The sequence below is a fragment of the Tursiops truncatus genome, chromosome 17 (assembly GCF_011762595.2).
Source record: "Tursiops truncatus isolate mTurTru1 chromosome 17, mTurTru1.mat.Y, whole genome shotgun sequence".
Lineage (NCBI taxonomy): Eukaryota > Metazoa > Chordata > Mammalia > Artiodactyla > Delphinidae > Tursiops > Tursiops truncatus.
Window position 1 is genome coordinate 1771654 of NC_047050.1, and position 22046 is coordinate 1793699.

At 42.4% G+C, this 22046-nt stretch overlaps 1 protein-coding gene across 2 annotated transcripts in view; it reads left to right on the forward strand.

The window, feature by feature from the left end:
• The window catches only part of SNTG1 (syntrophin gamma 1), a 199812-nt gene that overhangs the window by 121920 nt on the left and 55846 nt on the right, over positions 1 to 22046 (forward strand). For both annotated transcript variants that reach the window (XM_019925443.3, XM_033842929.2), the window contains exons 12-13: positions 20371 to 20487; positions 21713 to 21784. In XM_019925443.3, coding sequence (XP_019781002.1) covers positions 20371 to 20487; positions 21713 to 21784 — 189 coding nt within the window. The remainder of the gene's footprint in view (positions 1 to 20370; positions 20488 to 21712; positions 21785 to 22046) is intronic.

Consider the following 22046-nt stretch of genomic DNA (forward strand, 5'->3'; position numbering starts at 1 on the left):
CTCCAAGCTCTGGGCCCCTTTCTCTTTGAAATGAATGTGTCCAGGGAGAGAGCCACCCAGTCTCCCTGGCACCCGGGGCCTTAGCCGGCAACTGTCTGGCCGTAACCATTCAGCCTCTCAGGGAGATAAAGCAAGTTTTATTATCCTTTCAGTTCCGATGAGAACAAGTAACTAGACAAAAGGCTCCGGTTCTAATTCTCAAGGTATATGAAAAGAAAAATGTCTCTAGTAAAAGTAAAGACAAGCGTTCTAACATTCTTGTCTTTTTCTGTAGACGTTTCCTTGTCTCAGGAGCTAGGGCTTTTTTACAGGAGCACTGAGAAATCCAGAGAGTTTTATTTCCTTGTAGTAAAGTGAGTGGACACAGATACTTTGCAAGTTAATACATCTTCTTTAACGTCATTTTCTTCATAACCACCCATCGTGGTGCCCACTGTATTATGAGTCTAGTTTAACTAGAGCACACTTTGTACGGTTGCCCAAGCAGTAGTCTTTCCATATTGTGGAACAGTTTCTAGCATTTTGTAGACAGCATCAAATTATGACAATGAGTGACTCTGAATCCCATAACCAAAAAGTGTACTCAAGGGGGTATGACATGTTAAAAGGGGAAGTTAGCAAAGGATACGTAAAGACAAGCCCAGCAGGTGCAAATGCTTTTGTTTTTAAATATACGTGGATAGAACAACTGCTATATTTTGCTTCCTTTGTCACTTCCTTAAGGGTGACTTAATTGACCAAACTGTATAATCCTTTTCCCCTGATATGTGAAAGAAGATTTAAGTGATTAGTGCCGCAGAAAAGCACAGCAAGGATGTTCCTGTAAGAGAATCATTCATCCCATTTGGGGTTTAATGGATTGACTCTGCTCCATAGTGCACGCACTGCAGAAACCTGCTTTATTGCCAGAATTCCCTTCCTACCAGTGTTTATGGTATAGGCACTAGCCCAATGCTCCCGTCCACTGTGTTCTACTGGACTCGTTTCTAGTGCCTTTGAAGCCTTAGAGTATAACCCAGATGATGTGGCTAATATGTTAAATGATTCGTCATTAAGAAATACTTTGAAACAAGCTCACTTCAAACAGAAATACTGCACTGTTTAGTTGTGTATTTTTGCAGTATTTTTCAGCTGAAGAACAAAACAGCTCAAAATGCAAAACTGTCCATTAAATTATATTTATAGTTACCTTCTAGCTGCAAAAAGTAGATGTAGGCTTTGGAAATGGGGGAATATGTTATAAAATGATAAATATCATGTCTTATACTTTATTATCTTTTATTAGCTTAAGAGAAATATATTTGGTGTGCTCTTCCTATCATGAATAACTCAGGGCCAAATATTGTAAAACCAGTAAAATATATACAAACCCAAAGCTAAAAGTAGGAAGAAGACTGTCATATTCAAAAAGAAATCGTGGCTTTACAGCAAACGGAGGCTGATGCCGTTTGTGTTCACTTGCAGGCCCCAGATGAGGTGGGTGGCAGCTGTCCTCCCGGGCTGGGTCCCAGGTGGGAGGACTGCAAGCCCATCTGAGTCAGACAGGTGCTACTGAGGCACCAGAGCTGGGGAAGAGGAGTGCTGTCAGTGAGAACTGGGCTGAAACATAAACACAGAGGGTGAGCTAAGGATTCAAAAGTTAGGTATGAGAAGCAAGGTCTTAGTGGAGTGAAGCAGGTAGGCGATAGTCAAAGAGGAGAGTATCAAGTCAAGTTGTCTGTGGCGTGTGTGTGCTGGGGCTTTGCGTCTACGGAGGTCAAGGCAGGACAGCTTCCAAGGTAAAAAGAACAGTGTGTGGCTGGACAATCGACAAGGGAAGGAATCATTTTATACTAATGAAGGCTAGGAAGACGTGATTTTCAAGTGAAAAGTGATCATTGTGTCAGGCATCAGAGGGACCCAGTGACATGTGAAGGAAATGCATCTTCAAAGTAAGGGCTGCAGCTCATGTCACGTTTCCCTTGAAGACTCACGGAAATAGATCTTCCAGATCAAGGAAAAGACACAGCAGGAGCATCATGGGAAGGGCGCCCGTGCTTTGGGGGACATTCCCTCTGGCCCTTTTGCATTTCTGCAGGTCTTGTGAGCACACATTTTGTTTCAGGCTATTTTTTCAAGGGTGTTTACCTAGAAAGCAGACTTAGAAAATGGACATAGTGCTTCCCTCAGAACCAAGGGAAGATTTTCTTACCTTCCATTTGGAAGTCTTGGAAGGTAGAGATGATTATCTCTCTCCAGAGCAAAGGGGGGTTGTGCCTACAGCCCGTTATAAAAGATTCAGGTTCCCTAAAGTCAGGGATCCTCTCATGTGATGCGACCCATTGTGTGCAGACACATCTGACACAAATATGCGGATACTCCTGGTGTTTGCTGTGCCATGTTGATAAAGTCCTTTGTCTCTGTCCCAAGAATATACTTCTGCCAGCACCCATAAACCTGTGAGAACTCAGGAGCTGTTGCAAAACCTCACACCCTTCCTGGTTCACAGCGGTTTGCAGTGAGGATGAGATGCTGACAGAAACATTGCTTTTTGGTAGAAGAAGGGTGATTAATTAGATCTGAAAGAAGTCCATGCACCTCAGCAGCAAACACGTTGATTGCCTGTTAATGAGAATTTTTTGTTTGTTTGTTTTTTGTGGGTTTTTTTGCGGTACGCGGGCCTCTTGCTGTTGTGGCCTCTCCTGCTGCGGAGCACAGGCTCCAGACGCGCAGGCTCAGCGGCCATGGCTCACGGGCCCAGCCGCTCCGTGGCATGTGGGATCCTCACGGACCGGGGCACGAACCCGTGTCCCCTGCATCGGCAGGCGGACTCTCAACCACTGCGCCACCAGGGAAGCCCTGTTAATGAGAATTTGAGATGCGGTTCCAGGCAGAGGACTGGGAAGCAGATTAAAGAGCAGCCTCCTGAATTGAGCATCATCAGATGTTCTCGGCTGTCCTTCAGGTGGGGCAGCCTTGCCCAGCCCTCCGGCTGCAGCCTCAAGTCTGTCCCCCTGTAGCAACTAGATTTGTGCTGGGGCAGCAGAAAGGTCTGACCCTTTTCAGACAACAGTTACAGAAATTCCCCTGCGCTGAGCATTAAAGAGGGGAAATTTATAGGCACTATGGGGAGAGATCCGGTGGATAGCTCTGTACCTGGTCCACCTGGGAGATGAGAAGCGGGTGCACGTAATGTCTCATAAGGAAGAATGACAAAAAGGGAAGAAATGCTCCTTGCTTTCTAGCATGGGGCGTGCTGCGGGCTCTGTCGCTCTTGACTCCACCCTCTGGATCCTCGGAATCACTCTTTCCTTTTTCATGAAAGGAAACCCACATTTGCACCTGAGTCATTTCATCAACTGCTTCCTGCTAATAGAATTTAGGGATTCCAAGAGGCTCCTTTAATTCTGCATTCGCTCTGTCCCTCTGTGGTCCAAGCTGGTGGTGTTCCTGCTGAAACAGCTTTCTTAGTAATTCCTAGGGCTCTCATAGATCTCAAAAGCATTCACTCTTCAGGACAAAAGCTAACTTCACAGATCTTTCTGAGAAGGTCTCTCTCAGCCTTCTGCTGAGGTGTCTGGAGACAATACCCTTAAGACCCCTAGAGACCCTCCAGTTTAGCTGATGAGATCTCTGAGCACATCCTTAATCCCTGGAAAGGACTCTCCGCGAGAAGTTTTGATCCTTCTGAGATCTGGAGGAAAGGTTGTAGATCACACACCTAGGATTTCCTCTGTGCTAAAGTTTCAGGAGCCGCCCGACTTTTATCGTATTTGGGCATCTGGAGAGGCAGAGACTATTCAGAATCGCCAAGCCCTGGTTCGTTATGTCTGATTGTTCTTCACCAAGTTCTGCCCTTCCTTCTCTCCTCTCACATTTTATGTTCGAGGCAAGAAGAAACCAGGCAGCATCTTCAGCATTTTGCTGAAAATCTCCACAGGTGTGTAACCGGGTATGCATAATGACTGACGGTTTTTCTTCCGCATAACTGCAGGAACCAGTTTCACCAAGCTTCCTGCTGCTACACTGTCTTCCAGTTTCCAATAACACGTTCCCGACTTTCTTCTGAGCTCTCTTGCAGATAGCTTCCCCAAGCTCAGATTTCTGCTGACGGTCAGTTCCAGTTGATGAAGGCTTTTACGATGTGATCCAGGCCCCCTCTCTTGTCCTTCACCCCATACTTTTCCAGCTTCCACCCACTGCTTCTCAATTCCAAGCTGCTCCCACCTTTTAGGTATTTATTAAAGCAGAACTCTACTTCTGGTACAAAAATCTGTGTTAGTTTTCCATTGTGGTACAGCAAGTGACCATGCATGTAGTGGCATTAAACAACACACGCTTATTATCTCACAGTTTCTGTTGGTCACGAGTCCAAGCTTGGCTTTGCCAGCTCCTCTGCTCGGGTTTCCCAAAGCTGCAGTCACGGTTCTGGCCTCCACTGTTATCTCACATGAGACCCTCGGCCCTTAGAGGCTGCCCGCCATTCCTAACACATGGTTCTCTCCACCACGTTGGCTTCTTTAAGGCCAGTGGGCGTTGTCCCTGCTGTTTCCAATCTCCTTTAAAGGGCTTACCTCATTCAGCTCCTCCAGGATCATTTTCCTTTTGATTAAATTAAACTCAACTGATTAGAGGCTTTAATTACATATGCAATATCTCTTCATCATCACCATAAAAAGTCACCATATGATTAAGGAAGTGGCATCTATGCTGTTCATCGTTTCCTACATACACCTAAGAGAAGGGCATTACGCAGAGCGTTTCCTACATACACCTAAGAGAAGGGCATTACGCAGAGCGTTTCCTACGTACACCTAAGAGAAGGGCTTTATGCAGAGCTATGGGCCATCGGGCAGCATGGTAGCATCACTTTTTAAAAATCTTTTATTCTTTTTAATAGATTTATTAGTCCTTCAAAAATTCTAAATGATGCTTAGGGATTCTCTTAAAACTTCTGTGTGATCACCTAGGACAGGATCCCATGATAATCTGGAGACTCAAGTAGTACTAGTTGCATGAATTAGTCTCTTCATTGTCCATATCCTTTATGGTGTCTGGCAAGATTGGGTGGTCAATACGGACTTGATGACATCTTAGAAAGGAAGAACTCATGTAGTCATCGTCTTCTATTTGCATAAGTAAGACACTAAGTTTTGAGGAGATACCTATACCTGGTTCCTGAGATAGACCCCCGTTACCATTAGATCATAAAAGCAATTTTAAAGAATTATAATAATGCTTTTAACAGTTGAGGAAATAATTAATTAATTATAACAATACTCATTTCTCTAGCCGTTATATTAGTTAGGGTGAGTAAGCCGCCATAACAGAGAGTACCGAAAGTGTGATGTCGCAAACACAATATAACAGTCCAAGATAGGTGTTCCGAACAGACAGGCAAATTCTTTCCTCACTGTGATCCAGGAGCTCGTCCTGTAGCTCCGCCACCTGCCAGGGTCTTGGTATCAAAACGCATCCAGTTGGAAGAGCAGGATACAGGAGCCTAGCCTGGAAGTGGTCCCCATCACCTCAGCCCCCAACCCGCTGGTGGTTCTAGTCACATGGTCTTACTTACCTGAAAAGAAGCCTAGCATACGTGGCCCTTCTGGATACCTCGCTGTATTTTTCAACTTCATTCCTAAAATCATCTCTAAATCTTAGCATGTTATCCTTGCTTGCTATGGGCTCAGGTGACTTGTGGTGAATAAAAGTTTCTTATTATACAGTCATATTCATTACAATTATAAAGTCTTTATTTTTTTAATTTTTATTGGAATACAATTGATTTACAAGGTTTGTGTTAGTTTCAGGTGTGCAGCAAGGTGAATCAGTCATACATATACTTATATCCACTCTTTTTGAGATTCTTTTCCCACATAGGTGATTACAGAGTATGGAGCAGAGTTCCCTGTGCTGTACAGTAGGTCCTTATTAGTTATCCATTTTATACATAGTGGTGTGTATATGTCAATCCCAGTCTCCCAGTTTACCCCCTCCCCCTTCCCCCCCCCGTAAACAAAAGTTTATAAGTCTTTAATTTAGAGTTGGCTTTATAAATCCTTGAGTTTAGTTTTCTCATTTTACACAGAGAAAGACCTCAAAAGGTTAATTTTGTTCAATGCATTCTCTTTCTATTATGTCTATAAGCTAAACTTTTTTAGGTCTTAATGGCCCAATATAAATAATTCATTCTTACTTTTGAGGAGCTTAAAATACAGTCTTGGTTAAATGACTTTCCCAAGGTCAGGAGGCAAGTGAATTGCAGAAACAGGCTTACAATACAGGTTTCATAAATTGTATTTCACCACAGCAGTTAGTACAGTCTTTAGTCAATGCCAGGCTCCTGTTTTATCTCTGATCCAAGCAAGACACAGAATTGGATGCCTTAGCTTTTTGACAAGGGAAGATAAGTGACAGAATATCCCAGGATCAATTTGGACTATTTGCTAATGTATTTAAAGGAGTCATATCAATGTTGGGTTTATTTAATTTTTCAAAGAATTATTCAAATATAACTCTCTAGATATTAAGTTATTGTCTAATTAAAGTATTTTAAGGTGCAAGAATTAATTAAAAATATCACAGTGTAATTCTCTTTGAAATGTTTCCTTGAATCCACACTAATGTATCAAGGATAAGTTTCTCGAGCACATTTTCTCAACACACTGATTTTTGCGTTGCTTTAAAAAATATGTCACCAGTAATATGAGAAGCAAAATAATGGCCGCCAAAGAGGGTCGTGTCCTAATCCCTGGAACCTGTCAATATATTACCTTACACGGAAAAGGGGGCTTTTCAGAAGTAATTTTGGTAGAGAATATTGCGACGGAGACGTTGTCCCGTATCGTCTTGGTTTATCCAATGAAATCACACGAGTCCTTAAAAGCAGAGAACCTTTCCAGCCTCGGGTGAGTGAATGAGAGAGAAAGAAATTATAGGGACTGTGTGACCATGGAAGCAGGGCAGAGATGCCTAGGTGCTGGCTTTGAGGATGGAGGAGGGGGTCATGAGATAAGGAATGCGAGTGGCCTCTGTAAGCTGGAAAAGGTGAAGAAATGGGAATGCAGCCTGCTGACATCTTGATTTCAGCTCTGTGAGAACGGTTGTAGACTCCTGACCAATAGAACCGTAATATAACAAACAAATTTGTGCCGTGTAAAGCCACCAAGTTTGCAGTAATTTTTACCTTTTCCTGCAGCAGGAAACAAATGCAGGTGTTGGTATCTGAAGATGAAGCGCCAGTGTAAAGTACCAACTATGTAATTATTTATAAATAAATGTGGATCCAAAGGCATCATGTAACAACGTGGGTTTTTCCCATCTGCCTCTGCTATGAGTTTTGAGTGAAAAAGCAAGGAGTGAAGTTCCAAAATCTTTTTATAAAACATTGGCTACCCCAGTGGAAGCAGGAGGAGGCAGAAAATGTCTCTCCTCCACTGTCTTAGTGGAGAACACCTTACATACATAGAGGATGGAGGAAAGCAGTTATTCCTCAGGTGCTGAGCTCTTCTTGAGGTTCTATGGACACCCCCTCCATTCCAGAAGAGGAAGTAACCGTAGTTCGTCTCAGCAGACATTCTTTGCAACAGAAGAAGCCTCCTTCAAGTTTTCCACTTTAGAGAGTTTTACATCACTGAGAATTTATTTGATAATTAGAATCAGGGTTTAGGATGGGGTTTGCTATAACAGCAGTTTTCCTGCCCCAGTGAAATAGTATCAGGTTTCTACAAAGTCATAAACGTTGACTCTATGTGTAGATTACCTCTGTCCAGATCTGTATTCATGATTGATTTGATTAACTGAAGTTAGAGAAAAAAGGTCGTGATTTTGCTCAAAAAGCTGAAAAATGCTTGTTGCTCTTGTTTGGTTTTTATTTATTCAGTTATTGGAGTTTTTATAACATCATTTCAGTTGAGTAAGAACTTAACTACAGCCTGGTATTAAGGAGAATGTATTATTTATGCAAACGTAGAAACTAAAAATACACTAAATGGAAATACAAGTTGAAAGTCCTGTAGAAGGAGAAACTAAATGTTCTGTTATGAAATATCTGTTAGTGACAAAAACGCTTTTCAGAAAAAACTATTTCTATATTTAATGGCTTATTTATTTTCGTGATGGTCCCGTAGTCACTGGCGTTTATCAGAATAGGAAATTAGGCCAAGCCTCACTATAAGCTCTCTAAATTTTTAGTAATTTGATTCCCTTCATAAACTTCTTGTATATGTGGAACTTATTGGGTTCTTTCCTCTGAAATTATGTAGTAGAAAAAAATTGTAATGTCAGTATAGCAATGAAATTAAAATGGATTGTAAGAAATGTGATTTGATTTTATTGCTTCCATATTAATTTCAAATACACGTTAGCTTAGTCTACTAAAACACGTTTCGTTGATCCCCACAGAATCCTCTACGATCCTACCTATGATGTCCTATTTGCATGCATATTTTTGACCTCAAAATTCCACTACATCTCTGCTACAGTAATACATATTTAAAGAAATACTTATATTGAAATAAAGTATCAATGAAACCCCCAGGCCTGAATATTTCTAACCTGTAACTATTAACAGATCTTTTAGGTTATAATGATGCCTTAAGACTTTTAACCTTTTCAACCAACCATTCTGATGAGAGTTTCCTTTCTCCATAGATATTTATTTATCAGCAAAGGTGTTTATTAAGTGACATACGGGATTTCACTTTTCATGACCAGTCCTCATGCCGTGTCCTGCTGTTTCCGTGGCTGCAATCATGACACGTCCTGGGTGCTGTCACTGTGGGTTTGGGCACATTTTAATCTCACCACCAAAATGAGATTTGGCAAATTGCTTGAGATGTTGATTCAGCAATACAAAAGCAAGTATTGAAATTTAATTTAAAAACGTGGATTAATTAATTTGTGTGGTGAAAACTTCAGCCGTAGGAGGACGGTATTTAGACTCAGGCAGGGGGACGTCCCCTGCGGAGAAGTGTCTTGGTTTGTGCTGTTTGCACCCCGGCTTTTGCTTCCTCTGTCAGCCTCCCACTCTGAACATGGAGGGGTTCACAGAGACCAGTCAAGGTCACCTGCAAACCGCTTCTTCCTGCACCTTTGAATCTGCGTTCTCCTCACCTCCTTTGCTCCCTGGGTCTCCTGTGCAGGATTGTTGGATCCTGTAGTTCCTACAAGTGGTGCCTCATTCCTTCCCCGACTCTTCGTCTTACTAAAGGCGGAGACACAGGCACCGAGCTCGTTCCCGCTGAGTTGTCACTTAACGCTCCTGCGTCTCTGTCCACATGCGTGCACGCACACACGCACACACACGCACTTTCAGTTCAGCTCCGCCGTCCAAAATATCTCCACAGTGAGTCCTTCAGTAAAGCCAGGGCCCCCCGGGGCCCGCGGGGGCCGCATCTGAGGTCATGGTCAATCTCATCTCATCGTCAGCTATCCTCTCCAGACCACCTTCTCCAGCTGCCTGGCCTCTCAGCCCCCAGGTGGTCCTGCAGGCGCCTGCATTCCCGCGGTGCCTTGCTGGTCCCCCTGCCTCCACGCTCTGCCCTGTGGCGGATTCTCTGCTCCTGCACACCTGTCCTCAAATGTCCCCTCTGGGAGACCCTGCGGTCGGTCACCTTGTGGGAAATGCCAGCCCCTTCGCAGCACTTCCCGTCTTCCCTTCCCTGACTCATCTCCCTCATTTCCCTTGCAGTCCCTTGCTCTATAGCATAACGAATGTTTTACATTTTTCTGTTTTAGTTCTCAGTCCTCCAAAGCGCAATCTAAGCTGTACTACCGCATTGTGTATTCAGTTCACTGCTGTTGCGCAGATGTTCATGACAGAGGCTTGAACAAATTACTGCAGTTTTGGAGTGGGGAAAGGAAAAAGGCACAGGTTACAGCCAGCTGAAAATGGTACCTTTCTACACAGAAGCTTTGCCTTTATGTCTGCCGTATCTCTTGGCAAATACGTATGTACATAATTCACAAGTACGTATGGGAACCAGTGCCTGTGCATTCCTGTATGTATACATGTTGTTTTCCTCTTGAATTCTGAGCTATACACATATATGTGTGTATGTGTATATATATAGAGAGAGAGAGAGAGAGGGAGAGGGAGAGAGAGGGAGAGAGGGAGAGGGAGAGGGAGAGAGGGAGGGAGAGAGGGAGCTCTCCTCTTTAATTGTGAACCACGGTGGCCCAGATGTATTTTACAATTGTCAGAGAAAAGCCGGCCTAAGGAGAGCAAAGTGGTTCGGGTGACACCGACGGGTCTGCAGAAAGCAGGCCCCAGCCCTGGGCGCGCCCCCGGCCCCCTGCCGCTCCCCGCTCCCTCGCGCTGGCACTGGGGTCCCTTTCCGTTGCCTGATCGCTTCTCTCCAAAGCACCCTGGCAGAGCCCCAAGCTGCTCATCTCCGTGTCTTGCAAGAAGCCCCTATAGCCAGCGCTTCGCGGTGACAAACCCGAGCGCCGGCCGTGGTCCCCGTGCGAGGGGCCCGGCGCTGCCCCAGAATCGCTGGCTCAGCAGAGGTTTTCAGGGAAGCGGCCGCAGGCAGGAGAGGAGCCGGGTTTTTGCAGCTGATGTAAACGTGACCAAAGTTCACCTGTAAACTCGCGATCAAGCCGGTTCCCTTCCCCATGGTGAGCAGTATTTCTTGCCGCTTCTGCCTGACCACTCAGGGGACATTTAGCTCATTTTGCAACTTTATTTCTTTTCCATTTAAAGCTCTCCTTGAAATTCATTTTTGTAAATTTCTCCTAAAGGAACATTAACACAGCAAACGTTTTGTAAGAGCCTCCACAAACATAAGATCACCTGCTGGGACGTTCCTCAGACGGCAGGCGCCTGAAGTAGCAGCGCGGCGGGGGAGAGCGGTCTTCCCGGGGAGAAGTGCCCGAGGGCCTGGCTGTTGCCCTGCGGGAGGGCGGGCCGGCCTGGCTCCCAGGGCGATGGTGGCCTTGAGGCCACATAACGTTAAGGCTGTGACTGGACATAGTCTGGCCCGTTTCTTAAGCAAAATGGCCTCAGGTGCCGGGAGGGTGTCGCTGACCAGGTGAACAAGGGGCGGAGGAGACAGGAGGCACCCGTAGTAGAAGGCGGGGGGGGGGCCCAGTCCAGGCTCCACCCCAGAAGATGCTGAGGGAAAACTCCAGTGAGGTGCGCCGTGGTTGCCATGGTCACATAGCATCATCAGTGCAGACTCGCTTGTGTCACAGTCTCTTGGAAAGAAGATCAGAAGCAGACGTGGTTCTTAGGAGCCCTGGATGCTGCAGTCTGAGATAAAGGCCTGTGGATCGTAGAGGTGGTTGTGATTTGGGGGACACGCATCTCTGCTCCTTTGATTCAGGGATTTTTTTAAAAATAAATTTATCTATTTTATTTATATTTGGCTGCATTGGGTCTTCGTTGCTGCCCGCCGGCTTTCTCTAGTTGCGGCGAGCGGGGGCTGCTCTTCGTTGCGGTGCGCGGGCTTCTCACTGCGGTGGCTTCTCTTGTTGCGGAGCACGGGCTCTAGGAGCACGGGCTTCAGTAGTTGCAGCACACGGGCTCAGTAGTTGCAGCACGCGGGCTCAGTAGTTGCAGCACGCGGGCTCAGTAGTTGTGGCTCACGAGCTCAGTTGCTCCGTGGCATGTGGGGTCTTCCCGGACCGGGGCTCCAACCCGTGTCCCCTGCATTGGCAGGCGGATTCTTAACCGCTGCGCCACCAGGGAAGCCCTGATTCAGGGATTTGAGATGAATTCTGAAGGTCTGCAGGGGGAGGAGTACCGCAAGGATTCTTATTCTCTGGCCTCTGTATCCATCTTTGATCACTGTGACCTCGGGAAACATCTGTTACTCCACCTGCTCTTAGTTGTAACATTTAAACTTCTGCTAATCAGCTATGTACACCCACGTACACACACTCAAGGGGTCGAAAAATGGTCTACCCCTTAAGCATAGAAATGCAACTGATTGTCATGCTGATTCGTATGCAGTGTTAAATTCACTTAATTCTGTGTTCCTCTCTTCAGCTCTATGTAAACTTCTACACGTCTTGATACTGAGCTGAAGTGTCAGCTCTTCTAATTTTATCTCTAGGTACGTGTCTTATTATTTTGTAATTTCCAGTTATCTGATACAAGTTTTGAACTAGTCATCTAAATTTTGAGGGTACTGAGTATAGATGTTTTTAACTCTGAACCTGGTACACCCAGAATCTGAACCTTCTATGCCTGTGTGCTTCCCCTATCGTCTTTTCTCTCCTGATTTTCTGAGTTCTGTTTAATTTTGCCTCCTTGTATGGTTTCTCAGTATTGCATAGAGTAGACGTTGCATGCAAAAGTCATGTATGTGACTTGAGGCTCCAGAGGACATCTTCCTTCAGAGAGTGTTACTTTTATTTCTGGCAAAATAAAATCAGAAGTACGATTTAACCCCAGTCAGGATTGAGTGCTTGTGAACTAGGCTCCCGTCCTTATGAGGCCTGGCCTGTTCTCATTTATGTTTACTCTTACGTTGTATCCTGCTGAGTTTTTTCTTGGAAGGAACTGAAATCCAACATGTGTGACTTGAACCTTGAATCTACTGAGACCCCCCCATTTCAGCCCCCAGGAGCCAGCTCACAAGGGACAGACCCTGAAGCTGGGAAGTGACCCCGAAAGGCTCCTCACCCATCTGAGCTTTCCTTCCACTAGGAGCTGGGCTGCTTACGTCTTTGTGCCTTGATAACACTGAAATATCTTCTAAAATGGTTTTATCCTCATTTTAGGTTTTTTGCATCTTTTATTCCAGCTGTTCCTGGGAGTGGGATGGGTCTTCAACAAGCTTGTCCACCACTGTTGTGTTTGGAAATACCCTGTTCACCAAGAACCCTGCATTTCTTTTTCTCTTTCAAGTACAGTTGACCTTGAACAACATGGGATTAGGGGTGCCAACCCCCTCTCCGTGGAAAATCTGCATATAGCTTTACAGTCGGCCCTCTGTAGCCAAGTTGCCTCCATATACGCGGATCCACAAGTGCGGATTCAAGCAACCAGAATCATGTAGTCTTGTAATATTTACCGTTGAAAAAAATCCACATGTAAGTGGACCTTCACAGTTCAATGCATGTTGCTCAAGGGTCAGCAGTACTAGAAGTCTTTTCAACAAATGGTGCTGGAACAACTGGACATCCACGTGCAAAAAAAAGTGGACCTAGACACAGACCTTACATCCTTCACAAAAATTAACTCAAAATGGATCACAGACCCAAATGTAAAATGCAAAACCATAAAACCTCTAGAAGACAACATAGGAGAAAATCAAGATGACCTTGGGTATGGTGATGACATTTTAGAGGCAGCACCAAAGGCAGGATCTGTGAGATAAATCATTGCTAAACTGAACTTGATTAAAAGAAAAACCTTTGCTCTGCAACAGACACTATCAATAGGATGAGAAGACATGCCACAGTTTGGGAGAAAATATTTGCAGAACATGTATCTGATATAGGACTGCTATCCAAAATATACAAAGAACTTTTGAAATTCAACAATAAGAAAACAAACAATTTAACTTAAAAGTGGGCCAAAGACATTAATAGATACCTTACCAAAGAAGATGTACAGATGGCAAGTAAACATGAAAATATGGCCCCCATCAGATGTCATCAGGAAAATGCAAACTAAAACAACGAGATACCACTACACACCCATTACAATGGCCAGATCCAGAGCACCGACAGCACCGAATGCTGGTGAGGATGTGAAGCCACAGGAACTCTAATCCACTGCTGGTGGGGAGGCAGATGGTGCAGCCACTTTGGAAGACAGTTTGCTTGTGTCTTACAAAACTAAGTATACTTTTACCGTACATTTCAGCAATCACACTTCATGGTATTTACCTAAATTAGTTGAAAACCTGTGTCCACACAAAAAGCTGTGCATTGCTGTGTACAGCACTTTTATCATGATGGCCCAAACTTGAAAGCAACCAAGTTGGTCTTCCGTGGGTGAAAGGATAAGTAACCTGTGCTCCATCCAGACAGTGGGTTGCTACTCAGTGATAAAATGAAATTAGCCATCCAGCCATGAAAGACATGGATGAAACTCAGATGTGTATCACTAAGTGAAGGAAGTCAATCTGAAAAAGCTACATACTGTTTGCTTCTAACTATACGCCATTCGGAAAAAGCAAAATTATGGAGAGAGTAAAAAGATCATCGGTTTCTAGGGGTTGAGTAGGGAGGGATGAAAAGGCTGAGCACAAGAGGTTTAGGGCAGTGAAATTATTCTGTACGACACCATAGTGGTAGATACATGTCCCTACACGTTGTTAAAACCTACAGAATGTACAACACCAAGAGCAAACCTTAATGTAAACCATGGACTTCGGACGATAATGTGTGTCTACGTAGGATCAGCAGTTGTAACAAATGTGCCGTCCGGTGGGGGGATGCTAATAGTGGGCGGAGGCACAGAGGCTGTAGGTATCAGGGCAGGAGGTCTGCAGGAAGTCTCTGTCCCGTCCACTCAATAATGCTGTGAACCTAAAACTGCTCTAAAAATTAAAGTCTATTTCAAACAAGAAAAAATAATGTACAATAAAATGATCAAAATTTAAAGAATAAAATGTTGCTGTGCAGCACAGGCTTCATGTATTGGGTGTGTTTTCACAAGTAGCTTAAAAAAGTTCATGCAAATCAAAACGTGCAGTGAGATATCACCTCACACTTGTTATAATGGCTAAAATCAAAAGATAAGAGGTAAGTATTGATGAGGGTGTGGAGAAGAGGGAACCCTCCTACACTGTTGGTGGGAATGTAAACGGGTGCAGCCACTCTGGTAGACAGTATGGGGGTTCCTCAAAAAAACTAAAAATAGAGCTACCATGTGATCCAGCAATGCCACACCTGGGTATATTTTCAAAGGAAATGAAAACAGGATCTTGAAGAGATATCTTCCCGCCCATATCATTGTGGTGTTATTTACAATAGCCAAGATATTGAAACAAACTGTTAATAGATGAATGGATAAAGGAGATGTGAGTTTATATATATATATATATATATATATACACACACACACACATATACATATGTACACACATATATATGGAATATTATTTAGCCATGAAAATGAAGGGAATCCTGCCATGGATGAAGCTTGAGGGCATTATGCTAAAAGAGAAAGGTAAATAATGCACCGTATCACTTATATGTGGAATAAAAAAAATAAAGTCAAGCTCCTAGAAATATAGGGTAGAAAATGATTTCCAGCAGCTGGGGGGTGAAGGAAACGGGGAGAGACTGGTGTAAGGGTGCAAACTTTCATGTTTAAGATAAACAAGATCTGAGGACCTAATGTATACATGGTGACTATGGTTGATAACACAGTATTGTACATCTAAAATTTGCTGAGAGATTAGAATTTAAATGTCCTCACCAAACATATATATGTGTGTGTGTGTGTGTGTGTGTGTGTGTGTGTGTATACACATATATGTATAAGTAAATATGGGGGTTGATGGATATGTTGATTAACTAGATGGGAAGCATTCTTTGACAATATATGTGTATATTAAATCACTTTACTAGTTTACATTTTTTTTATATCCCTTCCTAGCAGGGGTTATAGGGCTTTGGGGAACATACAGGAAGGAATGGGTAAGGGTATGTTTGTTCAATTTGTATTCTAATGACTCTGTGAATGCTCATCTTAGGCCTTCCCTGATACCCCCATTACTTTACAGCTCTTGTGACTGGGCGTGCCTGATCTCGTGTTCATTACTGAGTAAGTGGCATCAGTGTTGACTAAGAACTCTACAGGCTTTCCCCCTATGTCCAGTGTCAGCCAGGGCTCCTTGAGGTCAGTCAGAGCGCCCGCTTAGGAGCCTCTGGGCTCCATAATTCACCACCTGTTCAAACCAGGTGCCTTGGAGGGTAGTGGCCGGGATCTGCCGTTTCCATCCCCCTGCGGGGTCTGTGAGGGATTCTCCCTTCCAGTGCCCCTCTTGTTTGGGGGTAGGCCGTTAGGGTGCATTCTGCAGAACTGGAAGGTTTCTGGGTATCATCCGCAACCCGAACACATTTAACCTTCCTGTGTAGTACACCCTGGCCCCAACACCGGCTGCGAGATGGAGGAAGTTGGCCCGTCAATGGGTCTCTAAATTATAACACCATTATTTTATTACCCAGATTTTATTTTTATTTCCTGGGAATTGTTAGTGGGCTTTGCTGGTGACACTTTGCAGTTTGAATTTTTTAAATATTACTTGTCTTGGTTACGGAGTGTTTTTGGTGCATTCAAGTAGAATGTCTCCTTTGCCTTGCCCTGGTTCTTATTTTACATTTTTATTTGTCAATTTATACCTCAATAAAGCTGAAAAAATAGGCAAGTCTTCGAAATATTTATCTGAAAAGTGTGTGATACATGGTTGGCAGTTCGCTTGTCATTTCATAGGTATAGGAAGCTATTTTCTTTTAATTCTACTTGTTTCTAAAATATTCTGTTTGAAATATCCTTATGCCTATATTGCTCATTTGTTTCTTTTTTTAAAATAAGATTAAGTGACAGTTTTTCTTTAGAGTTATTATTTGCTGTGACAAGTGTAGGATGAACTTTCTGAAAATGCGTTATGTCTCCTCAACAATATGATCATTTCGCAGGAGTCAAGGTAATGATGAGGAACAGCAGGTGCCTTTTGGTCTTTCTGTAGAACTGAGAACAACCCTTTTCCTTGGCATAGAAAGTGATCAGGTCGATCTTTGGCCTGGAGAACAAGCATGAAGAAATATCCCTTGCAGATCTGATAATCCCATTTTTATTAGTTACATCCTGAGCTCATTCCTCCAAGCTACACTCAGTTCAAACTAATAAAATTGTATTTAATGATAATTCTTGAAAAATATCAATATATCATCCTTAATATTTCAGCTTCCAGCAAATTATAGATGTGGGAAGAGACAGCAAACTCAAAGTTCAGTCTTAGGAAGCTCAAATGTTTCCTTCTCATGACTATGTAGACCACTTTAATCTCTTTTTTCCTCTTGCCAATGCAGAGAAGTCATAAACACAGAGAAACTGTAAGTTTTATCAAATTGAATTAAAATGAAAGACTGACTTAATTGAGAAATAATATAATGATTAAGTTGATATAATTCATAACTAAAACTTTATATCATTGCAATGGCCCCAGAATGACAGGGCGATTTAACCCTGTCATTCGTTGGAACACTTTCTTCCTATAAAACTCACAAAACTCTATAATTTTTAATATGAGTTTGTTATAAAACCATTATTAATAATACACAGTGTGTGCTATTTTAAAAATGGGATGTTATAAACTATAATACATGTATAGAAAGTTCATAAAACATAGATGTACCGCTTGATTATCCAAAAGCCAAACGCCTGTGTAACCACAGTCTGGGTCAAGAAAAGTGGCTTGTTCCAGCTTAGATTCTGTCTCGCCCTCTGTATTCTTCCCCATGCACAGCTGGCTTGCAGGCTTCTAGAGTAACTACTGTTCTGACCGTTTGTCATCTTTACTGAAGTACTTTTTATTCCAACCAAGAATGCATTCCAAAACACGACTATAGTTTGTCTTAATCAAATCATATATATATATATATATATATATATTTGATATAGGTTTTATATATATGTGTGTGTGTGTATATATATATATATATGATTATATATGATTATATATCTCCTTCTTTTATTCAACACTGTGTTCTGTGAGGTTCACTTCCGTTGTTCCGTGTAACTATAACGTACTCATTTTCCTTGCTGTATACTGTTCCTTTATGATATCACAATTTGTTACTATATTCATCTACAGAATGTATCGTAGGGTACATGGTTTATTTTAAGCCATTTGTACATGGCTGGGACTAAGAATAATGTTACAAGGAACATCCTTGCCATGTGCCTCGGGGCACAGGTATACACACTGGGTTGAGTTTATATTAGAAGTGAAGGATCAAAGCCTCACCAGCTGTCAGAAATGCATAATGGTTTAAAACTGTGATGGTTTCAGGTCTTCCATTTAAGCATCCAATTTATTTTGAACTGATTTTTTATACTGTGTAAGATAAAAGTCCAATTTCATTCTTCTGCAGGTGGATATTAAGTTTTCCCAACACCATTTACTGAAGAGACTATCCATCCCCCATTGTGTGTTCTTGGCACCTTTGTCAAAGATTTGTGGACCATATATGTATGCACGGGTTTATTTCTGCATTTTCTACTCTGTTCCATTGGTCTACATCTGCTTTTAGGCCAGAATCTTACTCCTTTGATGATTGCTATTTTGTAATACATTTTAAAATCAGCACATGAAATACCTCCAGGTTGTTCTTACTCAGCATTGATGTGGCTGTTCAGGGTCTTTTGTGGTACCCTGTGAATTTTAGGATGGCCTTCCTACGTCTGTAAAGAAAGCCGTATGGATTTTGGTAGGGATTGCATTGCATTGGTAGGTCACTTTGGATATTATGGATATCGTAAAATACGAATTCTTCCAGTTCATGAACACAGATGTCTTTTTATTTACCTGTATCTTTAATTCCCTTCGTTAATGCTTTATAATTTTCAGTGTACAAGTCTTTCACCTCTTTGGTTAAGTTTATTCCTAAGTGTTTTATCCCCTTGTTGTTATTGTGAATGAGATTGTTTTCTTAATTTCCTTCAAAGACTTGTGAATGAACTCCTTCAAATAAAGTTAAAAATAGCTAAAGGGAACAAAATTAAGGACCAACGTGCAAACCTAGATAGTAATGGAATAACTAAATTTAAAAAGAAATGAGGGCTTCCCTGGTGGCGCAGTGGTTGGGAGTCCACCTGCCGAGGCAGGGGACACGGGTTCGTGCCCCGGTCCGGGAGGATCCCTCGTGCCACAGAGCGGCTGGGCCCGTGAGCCATGGCCGCTGAGCCTGCGCATCCGGAGCCTGTGCTCTGCAACGGGAGAGGCCACAACAGTGAGAGGCCCACGTGCCGCAAAAAAATAAAAAAACAAAAAAAAACAAGGGGTTAATAACCTCACCCATTTAGAAAAAAGAAAAAAATAAAAAGAAATGAAAGCAAGGAAAAACTTTGAATCACATTTTAAAGCAGGTAAAATGTTTCCAAAGTTTAAAAATAGCATTTCTATGTTTTTTTCCATTTCATTACCTAGTGTGTTCCATATATTTGTCATAAAAGATCTTAGCAAATGTTTTGAATAATCTGCTCAGTATTGTGTTTCTTTGAGGATTAAATCTGCTTTTGAAGGAAAAAGAAAAAAAGCAACTGTTTCTCTACAGTATGATAGCAAGATAGACCATGTCTACTGGGTCTAGTGTTAATAGTCATTAATACCCACAAAGTTGTCTTTATGTTGCAAACAGGGACCAGTACAACATGCTTATTTAACGTTTTTGCTTCTTCCTGTCTAACTGCTGTTTATTATCCAGATTATACAGCTGTCCCTTGGTACCTGCAGAGGACTGTTTCCAAAACCAAACCCTGCAGATGCTCAAGCGCCACAAACCCCTCCCACATCCGCGGGTTCCAATTTGCAAATTCAGACGACCGCGGATTGTGTGCTGTGTTTCCAGTCCGCAGCTGGTTGAATCTGTCAGTGCGGAACGCTTGAATACTCAGGGCCGAATGTAATATGTTAATTGTCACCATAAAATAAGACATTCACACTTTCTAAAGCAAAAGAACCTCAACCTAATTGTTGCTGAGGCAACAAACAGCACAATAGATATGTACAGTCTGCTTCCGAATAATTTTATATGTGATTCTGAGCTAATGGTAACACAACATTGAACTGCATTAACCTCCCTGTAATATTTCTCAGGTTGAGGACGACTTACGTGTAAATAGGAAGGTGTTTTGTTGGGGGGTTTTTCCCCCATGGAAAGCAAACACAAAGTTAGACTAGTGGTATACTGTAAGTCAAAATATTTCTCTTCTCTGAATATATTTGTCAGTTGAAAGAAAGCAGTGCCCAGTTGCTATGACTTTCAGACTTCATCCATCAGTATAAATATAGATACATAACATTATCCGAAATGTGGGTTAGCCCTGTTAATTCATGAAAAAAATAATAATTCTGCTGCATATGAAATTCTAGGCTGGTGGTGGTTCTCATTTTATACATTGAAGTTTATGTTCCATGATATTCTGGCTTTCATTCTTTCTCTTGAGAAATCAGTTATCAACGTAATTGTCGGTTCCGTGAAGGTAACGTTTGTTTCTTGATAAACATTGATGGAAACATAAAATCTTAGGAGTGGTTCACACTCGTTTATTGAAGGTAAATCTGGTTAATATACTTTTTGCATCAATGAAACTGATAATTTTATGAGAAAATTAAAATACCACAAAAGATACAAAAGAACCACACAAGCCACCTGCAATGCGGCTTTTTTGACCCGTGGTCGTGTTCCGCTTCCTTGCAGATTGTCTACATGGGCTGGTGTGAAACACGGGAACAAGGTCCCCTGCAGGACAGCGCGTACTCGCCGGCGTTCCTAGCCCTGAGGGGCTCGTGTCTTTACAAGTTTCTGGCACCTCCAGTAAGTGTTTCTGTTCAACATTCCTTATTTTTCTCATATTATCACAACAGAGTGACATCAGCTTAACAATAACAAATGATATGTTACCAATATATTTCGAAAATAAGATACAGGAAAAAATAGAAAACAGTCCAAATGCTTCTGAGAATTTCTTGCTAAAGATATAAGTTCTGGCATGAAACATTGGCTTTATAATCCTTGAAAAACCTAGAAGGCATTTCTGTGTCGACATTTATGACAGGCTGAATACGTTTATCTATATGGCACAGGTCTGTCTAAGTCAAATCAATGGTGTTTGTGATAATCTGTTACACCCCATATCTCGTCATCAGGCTTCGTGTTATATATGTATGGCGATCTGCTGCACCTGAGGCCTTGCTTTTGGAAACATGTACTTTACACAACAGTCGATCCTCAATGAATATTTATTGACTATAAATATTAAAGCCAGACCACTCACTTACAGGTCTAATACCACAGAGGGTCCTGGCGGGATCAGGTTAGACTTGCTGTAATTTCGATTATCTATGTCTACACAAAGTTCAAATCACCCGGAAGACAGGGGAAAAAAACATAAATATTTATACCTTTTACATTGTTCCTACTCTGAATAATTTCTTCTGACTGGACAGACTAATACGTGTTTCAGACACAAACAAGTGAAACAGCTTCACTGTGGTGTTTGGTGTTTCACGATGTTCAGAACGTGGTGTGACTTCCTGATGTAAACTGTATCTTTCTTAAAGATCAAAGCCAGCGTGGATATGGTATCTAGTATTCTTTGCATGTAACAGGTGGTAAATGGAGAAAAAACTATGACATGTGTGGAATAGGACACTTAGTATTTTCCATTTACAGTTACCCAAAATATTGGCTCTATTCCCCATATAAAAAAATGAAGCCCACCCCCAAAAAACAACACTTAGTATTTATGTAGAGAGAATGCACACACTACTTAAAACACATCAAGACACTGAGCAAAGGTAAATTGTTGCTTATAATATAAAACGTCTGCTGAAAGAGGGAGAGAAATGGTGTGAAACTTAGGAGAAAGGAAACAGAAACATTGTTGAAGGTCAAGGACGTCTAGGAGGAGAACCTCACAACTTAGAGATGGCCTAGAGCACGTGTGAAGCTCCAGGTGTCCACCATAGTGTATAATAAAGAGAAAAGCAGGGGCCATCTTTCTAAAACAAATGATGTATTAGTTTCTCATTTTTTCAAGGTGACCACGTGGGACTGGACCCGAGCAGAGAAAACGTTTTCAGTTTATGAGATTATGTGCAAGGTTCTCAAGGTAGGACCAGCAAGCACTGATGATCCTAATGGCTTTTCCTCGGCCAGGAGGGGTTCTGGGCTAATAGGTAGTTCATGAAAACAAGTGATGCATGGATATGAAGGAAAATACAAGGTAAAGACAAAGAAAAGAAAAACACGTGTGAGAAAAGGTAGAGTGAAGAGAAATGCTCGGCTTCGATAATTCTGAAGCAGATTCCGAGGTTCCTCCATGTGGGGGGGCAGTGGAAACAGGAGGAAGCTTGTCAGGGGTCCTTTGAGGA